The following is a 9,953-nucleotide window of genomic DNA, read 5'->3' as shown; positions in this document are numbered from 1 at the left end:
CTAGAGGCCATGGAAGGGTACTGCTTACTGGTTTGCAATACATGGGTTGCTCTTCCTGATTTCTTTTAGAAGCCAGGACCACAAGCACAGGATGGCACTATGTAACTCCCCTATCAATCACACATAGTACACATGTGCTTGCAGAGAGATATTTTGGAGGCATTTTGAGTTTCTTTCTCTTATTTTTCTTTCATTGATTTACTTTATCAGCTATACCTCCTGATCACAGCCCTCCTCCCTTGGAGACATTTTCTTAATTGAGGTTTCCTTTTGTCACATGACTTTAGCTTCTGTCAAGTTGACATGAACTATCCAGAACATGGATCTACTTTCATTCTTTGAGTAGATATCAAGTAATTCAATGCTAGTTTTGAAGAAAGGCACTAATTACACACCATGCCTACCTATAGCTTCCTCATTTCCATGGTTACTGTATAGGAAAATGACAAGTCCCCTACTGAGTCTCTCTGTGTCTCTCCAACTCTCTAACATTATCTTCAGTTATCCAGACTCAAAGTAAACGTTAGAGCCAAGATCCAATGCTGATAATTTCACACTCATCCATAGCATTCTCCACTTCCATTCTTTTAATTATGCTATCTCTGCTGCAAACAAGAGAGATAGAAAGAGAAATACAGAAAAAAGTAAAAGAGATAGTGGTGGATGGGGTAGGGGGGGCGCCTCTCCAAGACTTCCCATGTGCTCAAGTTCATGGAGAAAGACAACTATCCTCATTCTCACACTGAAAAGATTACAAGCCTAGGACACACCTCCTGTTTGGTATTGAAATCTCCTACTGTTAATGGATCAATGTTAATTTCTGTCTTTTAGTCCAGTTGTACACTGTCTTTTATTGAAACTGCATCCCTGAGTTTGATACAATTTTTTGAATGCTAATGACTTCTTGGTCAAGTGTTTCCTTGATTAGAAAGACAGATTCCTCTTCTCATTAGTTTTAGTTCAAAGTCTACTTTGGCAGATGTTAGACTAATGACCCCTTTTGTCTTCCTGGTTCCATTGGAGTAATCTTATCCTTTTGCTCTAAGTAGGTACATATTTTAAAACTAAGATGTGTTTCTTAGAAGCAGCAGATACATTTATTTCTTGATTCATTCAGTCTGTCTGTGATTTGAGTGGAAGATTGAGTCCATTAATATTTGAATATTTATTGAAATGTGTGTTTTAGCTCTGGACATTCTACTGTTGAATTTTGGTGTTGTTTTCTCAGTGGTACTTTGTGTTTTCATACTTATAATTTCATATTTTCAACAGTCTCTCTGCTGTTCTCATTCCTACCATCAACACAACATAATCTTTCCCATGTTATCTTATGTTTGGTAACTTGAATACAAACACAAACACACACACACACACACACACCCGAGAAAGAGAGAGAGAGAGAGAGAAGCTGTCTATCTCTCTATATTGTGGACATTTGTTCTTATTCCTCACAACAGTAGTTTTGCTAGGTGTACTATGTTAGATTGACTGTCATTTACTACTTAAGATACATTTCTGAAGACTTTTCTGCCTTTGAAGTTTTACCTTGATAAATGAGCCATTCCTTCTCTATTAACCTGGAATTAGGAAACTTCACGTTTCCATTTGACAGGTTTTCTTTGTCACTTGCAGTTTTTCTCCTAGAGCTTTCAATCTAGTTTTTGATTTGTATTCTTAGTAGTTTAACTATAAGATGTATAAAAACTTTTCTTTCTGCTCTTGTCATTTTTGTGTTCTGTGTGCTTATGTTTGTATGGGTGCGGTTTTGTGGCAGTATTCTTCTATGATCTTGTTGAAGCTCTTCTCTTTGACATTGACTTGGGATTTTCTCTCTAGCATATGCCTATAATTTCAAATTTTGATTTATTTCCTGGTGTCCTATATATACAATACTTCCATGCACTCTACCAACTGAACCACATTTCTAGCCCAACAGCCTGATTTCTGCTGATAATAGAGTTACATTACCTCCTGTCTGTTTGCTCTGTAAGAAAAATGGCTTTCCCCGAGTATGATTGGCAGAGGTAAAATTTTCATAATTTTAATAAAAACATGTTAAATTTTAGAAGAGTCCGTGAAACCACTGTCAAAAATGTATGGAGGACACCATGAATGTTTTGGAAGCAGGACAGTTAGCTTGGGGAATGTAAAATGGTTTTTCTACTTCTTTTATGTGGGATATTATTGTTGCTTATTTTGTTTGTTCAGAAAGACTTGTATCAATTAATACACACACACACGTAGTTAATGCCTGGAGAGAATAGCTATCACATGGGAAACCCAGAGCTCAGCTTTATCTACTCCACTGTTCTACTGAAATTAAGGAAGTTCACTTTTCCATTTGATGGTTCCAATTTCTAACAACCTTAAAGTCAAAACTGCCTTCTCTAGATGACATGATAATTACGTGTGTAGAGGGATATGAACTGATGACGTTTTCTCCATATAATAACTTCTTTGGGTCTCATTCTACATAGATGTCTTTCAAAGGTCCAAATGGGTGAGTGTTTCTTTTTCTCTTCATTATAGTGAGAGCTGTAAGTAGGTGTCAGAATAAAGCACAATCCTATACTAAATGATTAGAGAAGTCTCTGCTTAGAATTTTACTTTTGAGTTATATTATACCATAAGCAAATAATAGAGATGCTTTCAGACATAAAAATTTCAGTGTAATGATTAATAACAGTGTGGATTTCACTTCATTTGATTTCTTATTATATATGTGACAGTAGAAGTGGGTATTGGAAACAGGACAGAGACCAGCAGAAGGGTGAATAGAGACAGGATATTCTCATAGAGTGAAGATGATCAATGGGTATTATATAAATGAAAATGTCATCAAATCCCTCACTTTTTACAATGAGTGTACACTGATACATATTTAAAACATAGCTCCAGTATCAACCATTTCACAAGCATATCTGACAGATAACTTTCTTGAGAGTGGACTCTAATGATTCTAAGATCATGGTTTCACCTAGGTATGGCCAACTCTGTTAGTTTTCCATCCCTGTATCAAAATGCCTGGGATAACTTAGAGGGTAAAAAACAAAACACAGACATTTATTGGTGCACAGGAATACATATTAAAGTACATTTAAATTGTACTTTGTATTTTCTCATCTTACTGATTTTCTCAAGTTACCTGTATGCATTTATTTATATGAAACTTAAGCTAAGAATATACAACAAATGTTAACTAATTTAGCATTCATCACTAATTTTCTAGTCTGGTAAGTTTAAGTATACTTAGGAATTCTTAGGAAAGTTTTAGTTAATGACATAGTAAGGCATAAAACACTCTTAACGTCATAAATAATCTAAATGTTTTACACAGATTGTTTAATCTATTGCAATGATTTCTAATAAAGTAGATCTTTTATAAGTATTTCAAACTATTTGGAAGTCTCACCTCATTTTTGAAATTCTTGTGTAATTATCCTTATATAAATGTAAACTGGACAGTTTTGAGTAGGAGTTTTAGTCATTTTATTAAAATGAAGTAATTTTTCTTATTTAAGGTTTTATAAATTTAATTTTGTAACATTAATACTGAATAATATTGAGTAAGCTTTTCATTAGTCATGAGAAAAGCATTTGTTATTTTCAAATAGTATAAAATTATTTAATGTCAAACCCCCTAAGGTTTCCTCTAACAGATTCAAATTTCAATTACTTTCTGAAATATACTTTGCATACACACACACAAAATGACCACAAAATTTAAGTTTTGGGGGTCAATATCACAATTCTATTTTCCTCTTCCTGGAATATAAGTTACTAATGTATATAGATTAAAATGGAAAATGAAGGCAGTTGTGGTGGCACAAGTCTATGATAGCAGCACTTTCAAAGCTAAGGCAGGAGCATCATGGATTTGATCAAAGTCCATCTTAACTACATGTTGAGTCTCTCTCTCTCTCTCTCTCTCTCTCTCTCTCTCTCTCTCTCTCTCTTCCCTCCTCCTCCTCCTCCTCTTCCTCCTCCTTCTCCTCCTCCTCCTCCTCCTCCTTCTTCTTCTTCTCCCTCATCCCCTCTTCTGTCTGATGTCTCTCCCTCTCACAGACACAGACACAAATAACAGATTAAAGTAAAAAATTGATAATGTAGAATTACAAAATTATTGTCAATAACATGGAATGAAATAATGCCAGTTTCAGAAACTGTCATTCTCTGGCCACAGAGTATGAACAACAACACAAAAACAGTTGTCAAAAATGTAAGTTTATGTTTTTTAAGCATCACAGAATTTTCATTTTGCAAGCATTAAAGATTTTTCAGTTTGTTTTGAATAATTTATTTTAAAAGTCTACACTTGTACACTAGGCAGGATCTGATCTTATTACCCAGAAAACAAAAAACACAGTCTTCATTTTCCTAAAGTTCATCTTACTTCATGAACATAGTTTGGTGTACCTCTCAGTTTTTCACTCATGTGATGTAAACATACTCATGATAATAACTCCAGAACACTGGTCTATTCTTAGATCAGGTCGTCCAATAATCTCTTTCATTATTTCTTTCTTGCACACACACACACAGAGAGACATACACAGGAACACACACACAGAGGCATACACAGGAACACATACTCACACAGAGACATACACAGACAAAAACCGCACATTTCCAGTGAATATTTTCACATCTTCCTCAAATATAAATCATGCAACTTGTGATAAAACACTGGCAGGATGGCTTCCCCACGGTCTCTGTGTCTCTGCAGTGATGCTTCTGCTGCTTCATCTCAGGGGAACTGGCTCGTAACTGTAAGATCATAACATTCTACTTAGAATCTATGTGCTTCCACTTAAACCTGTGCTAAATTCAATTTCCAACAAAAAAAAATTATGCATCTAAATCATTTAAGAGTACCAGGTAATATCTATTAATTACTACTTTGTTTAAAAGAAGTAAGTATTATTGCTGGCATTCTATGTTTTATAATGAATTCATGAACTAATTTGAGTGGCCAAGTTTTTTAATCTATCTGAGATTCCTAAAAATGTCTTCATGTTGCTAACAGAGGACAGTACATCAGCCAACATTTTCAGTTGTCACCTAAAAGTCAAATACTCTGTTAATGTCCTCTCTGAGCAGTCATACAACTTTTAGGTCATTACTCACTAAATGAGGTAAAGCTTAAAACGAAAATGATACTTTTGATTTACTATCCTTGTATGTAAAAATCTTAACAAACAGAATACAAAGATATGAGCATAAAACAAGACTTCCAAAATCAGATAAAGAAGATGTGAAGTGTTCACAGAGAATGTAGAGCTGTGTATGAAGATGCCTCTCTCTCTCTCTCTCTCTCTCTCTCTCTCTCTCTCTCTCTCTCTCTGCCTTTGCCTCTCTTGTCTCTCTCGCTCCAAGTATTTTAACAGGAAAATAGGAAAGGGGAACTTCTTAGAGAGTAGACAGAGATAAATACAGAAGAAAGAGGTAGTTAGACAAAATATCAATATGAATAGCAGAAAAGACATAACTTCTGATTCTATTGGCAATTTACAATCTCATTCAAAAGGAAAAGAAAAACAGTATTTGCCATGGTAGCTGGGATTTATTTTTTTAAGTCCAATCTAAACTAGGTGCCATCTATAAATATTTAAAATGATAATTAATGGTTATAGAATGGGGAAAGTACACTAGTCATCTCCACCTGTATCTAGTCTTAAATTCAGATTGTGGAATTCTTTGTAAAAGGAAAATAAAAATAGGTGAATTGAAGAAGATATTTTGCTAATTAAAATAGTCGAGTTGTCATGAATTAGCACTGTGCTTTCATTAGAATTATGAGGTAAAACAGATATTTGCACAAAAGACAACCCAGTAAAATTACCAACTCACCTCGATTTTTTTTATATCTTGCGACAATTTTCCATATCAACGTAAGTTTTATTCAGTTGTACAAATGTGATTGTCTGTGCACATCACTACTGTTTTAGGTGTTAAGTATAAAATGAGGCAATTTAAATCAACAGGATTGGATTCCTAAGTCATGAGACTTGGGGGCACTATAGGCTCACAAATTATGAATTCTGTATAAATATATGTGAATGCATTTATTGTCTAGAATATTGTATATATACAGAAGATACATGGAAGGCATATAGAAATGTAGGCTATGTTGTAAAATCTGGAATACCAAGAGTTAAAGAGACAAGCCAATCATCAACTAGTATGAAAAAAAATGAGGATATAGGTTCATTATCCAGTGTATGAAAAGTTGATGTGTACTGTATTCTTTTTTCAGATTTTTGAAATAAACTTCTACTGTGCTCGTAAGATGAATACAGTTTTCACTTATGTTCTCACTCAAGAATGCCCTTTATTTCCAAGCTGGACTTGGAGTCCTATCAAATATGTCTCTTCTTTGCTTCTATGTTTTCATAATCCTAGGTCACAGACCCAAGCCCACAGACTTGATCTCTTGTCAATTGACCTTCATTCACATAATGGTGTTCCTCACTGGAGGGGACCTTTTGCTTACAGACTTGTTTGAGTCACTGAACATTAATAATGACTTCAAATGTAAGGCAACTTTTTACATGAGCAGGGTGACGAGAGGCCTCTCTATCTGCACCACCTGCCTCCTCAGTGTGTTCCAGGCTGTTACAATCAGTCCCAGTACCTCTTTGTTGGCAAAATTTAAACAAAAGCTAAAGAAATACATGGTCTATGTTTTCTTATGTATATGGTCTTTCAGTTTTTCCTGCAGTAGTAGCCGAATCTTCTATGTTCGTGGTTTTACTAATGTGAGTGAGACCAACCAGATGCAGGTCACTAAATCCTGCTCACTCTTCCGCATGAGCTCCATCATCAGGGGATTGGTTTTTACAGTGACAACCTCCAGAGATGTGTTCCTTGTAGGAATCATGTTGACCACAAGCACATACATGGTGATTATCTTGTGCAGACATCAGAGGCAATGCAAGCATCTTCATAGCATCAGCAACATGAGAGCATCACCTGAGAAAAGGGCCACCCAGACCATCTTGCTGCTGGTGGTTGTCTTTGTGGTCATGTACTGGGTAGACTTCATCATCTCAGTCACCTCAGTCCTGTTGTGGGTTTATGACCCAGTCATCCTGAGGGTTCAAAAGTTTGTGATGTATGCCTATCCCACAATTACTCCTTTGGTACAAATCAGTTCTGATAACAGAATAATAATTATGATGAAAAACATGCACTCAAAGCACCTCCAGAGTCTTTTTTAAAAAGATTTTTTTTCATTTCTTTAAAAAATATCAATTTATTATCTACTTATACCTGTGAGTTTTGTGCTAGCATGAATATATGTGTGCATTCCTGGTGCCCACAGAAGTTAGAAGACATCACGGCATCCCCTGAATTTGGACTAACAGATGGCTATAGAGAATCATTCTGTACATCACCAATTATTTTTTTCTAAAGTACAGTTTCTTTTAAACGTTAATGGCCCTAGCACATATGGAGCAGATGTACATCTCAGTCTCCATGTGGCTTCCCCTAACAAATAGTGCCTGTTTCTTAAGTTGCTGCCTGGCATGGAATCCATTCCCCAACAGAGCTGCTTTGTCTAGCCTCAGCTGGAGAGGTTGCACCTAACCCTGCAGAGACTTTATTTGCCTAAGTGAGGTAATACAATTTTGGCAGGGCCCCATATTAGAAGAGAAAATGAGGGGTGGGGAGTGTATCTCTGTGAAAGGGACACTGGTTGAGATTTAATGAAGGAATTAATGAATGAATGAAAACATAAACAAATTTCCTTCAGAATTAAACTTTAATCGTTCAGGTAACAAATCAAGATTCTTCATGTGATTTCATTAAAATTTGTAGTATTACACATATACATTCTTTTGGCATTTCTGTTGCTAAGTGCTACAGCGTTTTTAAGCTAATTGTACACAGTAAGTTGATATTCCTACATGAATTCTCTTTCTCCTTTCTGCTTTGTTAAATGAATATTCCCTCACTGCCGAGTTTAGTGAAAAGAAGATCCTTGCTAATAATCACCTCTTATGCTTTTGCTTGAAAACATTTGAGTGTACTCCCTCTCATCAAGAATAGTTGAGGTATTTTATTGTAGCTTTAATTCTATTTCTTAATTATAACTTCTCTAGATCCATAAAAATACTATGAATTTAAGGTTCCAATTTTTTCACTACAGTTACTTAATGACTTATATGAAAATATCTGCCAATTTATTTGCACTTCATTTCATTTTCACTTATTAAAATATTATTAGTAAATAAAGTTGTTTAGATACACATACATGTTGTGTGTTCATCGTCTTTCTGTATGCATGGATGGATGGATGTGCACAGTTGAAGTATGTATGTATATGTACACATGGAAGCCAGGAGACAATGTTGGCTGTCACCTGCTGCTCCTGTTTGTTGTGCTGTTGCCATTGAGTTGCTGTCTTAATAGAGCATCTCTCTGTGTGACCTGTGTCAAGATGAATGTCTAAGAGTTTCTCCTCTCTCTGCCTCTCCAGCTCTGGGATTAGACAAATCAACCACCATACCCTCACCTATTTAAAAATAGTGCTTTATTTTATTGAGAAAAAGGTTTCATATAATACAATCTGATTAGGGTTTCCCCTTCCACTGTTCCTTCCAGTTCCTCCACACCTCCTACCCCATCTGGTTTGACACCATTTCTTTCTCTCTTTAGAAAAAAAATAGTCCTCTACGTAATAACAATAAAATAAACAACAAGATAAATGAAAAATAAATGAATGCCAGTAGGACAAAACACACAGAAAAAAAAATGCAAAAGCAAAAGCACAACAAACAGAAAGAGAAAAACAGGAGTTCCCACAGAGGAATCTAATAAAACACAAAACCAGAAGTCCTGATATAGAAGCAAAGGATCAGTAAGACTCCATTAACGTTGTTTTGTGTTGGCCATGACTGCATGTCATAGAACATACCCTTAAGAATGGGCAGTTTCTCCATAAAGCCTCCCTTGGAGAAAACTAAATTTTCATTTGCAAAGGGAGAAAGCTTCTCAGTTATACACAGTATGTGTATCCACTACTTCTGCTCTAGGACCACATTGGGTACAGAACTGTGCAGTCCCTATGCATGCTGACACAGTTTCTGTGTCCACTGTGTTGGGTTAGAAGACCTTTTTTCCTTGATGTCCTCCATTGATTCTGACTCTTCTGGTCTTCTTTTTTTGTAATCAGATATTTTACTTATTTACACTTTAAATGTTATCTCCTTTAACTGTTTCTCTGTGAAAACCCTCTATCCCAACCCCTCTTACCCAGCTTCTATGAGGGTGTTCTCCCAATAACCCACCCACTCCCATCTCCCCACCCTGGCATTCCACTACACTGGAGCACCAAGCTTTTACAAGACCAAGGGTCTCTCCTTCCACTGATGCTCAACAAAGCCAGCCCCTGCTATATATGTGGCTGGAGACATGGGTCCCTCCATTTTGGTTGGTGGTTTAGTCTCTGGAAGCTCTGGGGGGTCTGGTTGGTTGATATTGTTGTTCTTCCTATGGGGTGGAAAACACTTAAGGAATGTGCTGTCTCCAGAATCTATATAGCCCCATTAAGCATTCTGGTTTTCTCTTGGCAGTAGCAGGGACCTGGAAGAGCAATATACCTTCCCCCTTAGAAAGGACATTTCTACGTGCCAGAAACCACTGGACTACTAGATATTTCACTAGGAAATTTCACAAGGAAGAAAGTCTTTGATTTTTGGTTCTAATTATTTTCCCATTTTCTAATGTGCATGCATTTTATCAACAATTCCCCAAAGGCTGCTACTTTCCAATTGTCTCATCCAAGCAGTAGACTGTCACCATATAGTGAACCAGCATGACATCTTGAAGGAGAGGCAGGTGGTTAAGATCATTTTGGACTAATTTATGATATAGAGCTGGAGAATTAATTTACTTTGAGGTAGAAATGTAAAGATTTGCTCACTGCATTACCAAATAAAAACAAATTG

At 36.1% G+C, this 9,953-nt stretch overlaps 1 protein-coding gene across 1 annotated transcript; it reads left to right on the top strand.

Moving 5' to 3' along the window:
• Positions 1-396: 396 nt before the first annotated feature.
• LOC114627042 (vomeronasal type-1 receptor 90-like) lies at positions 397-7,220 on the top strand. The gene is made up of 2 exons (XM_028774708.1): positions 397-432; positions 6,324-7,220. Exons 1-2 carry the CDS (start codon positions 397-399, stop codon positions 7,218-7,220), a joined length of 933 nt encoding a protein of 310 aa, XP_028630541.1.
• The last annotated feature ends 2,733 nt before the right edge of the window (positions 7,221-9,953 follow it).

Source organism: Grammomys surdaster, unplaced genomic scaffold, assembly GCF_004785775.1.
Source record: "Grammomys surdaster isolate TR1022 unplaced genomic scaffold, NIH_TR_1.0 242, whole genome shotgun sequence".
In the NCBI taxonomy this organism is placed as follows: Eukaryota; Metazoa; Chordata; class Mammalia; order Rodentia; family Muridae; genus Grammomys; species Grammomys surdaster.
Note: the sequence above shows the minus strand (reverse complement) of the source record. Positions and strands in the feature narration are given on the sequence as shown.

Coding starts and splice junctions, on each gene's coding strand:
- LOC114627042 (XM_028774708.1), top strand. CDS start 397: ATGCCTACCTATAGCTTCCTCATTTCCATGGTTACT. Junction 433..6,323: donor TCCTCATTTCCATGGTTACT/GTATAGGAAAAT, acceptor TTCTCACTCAAG/AATGCCCTTTATTTCCAAGC.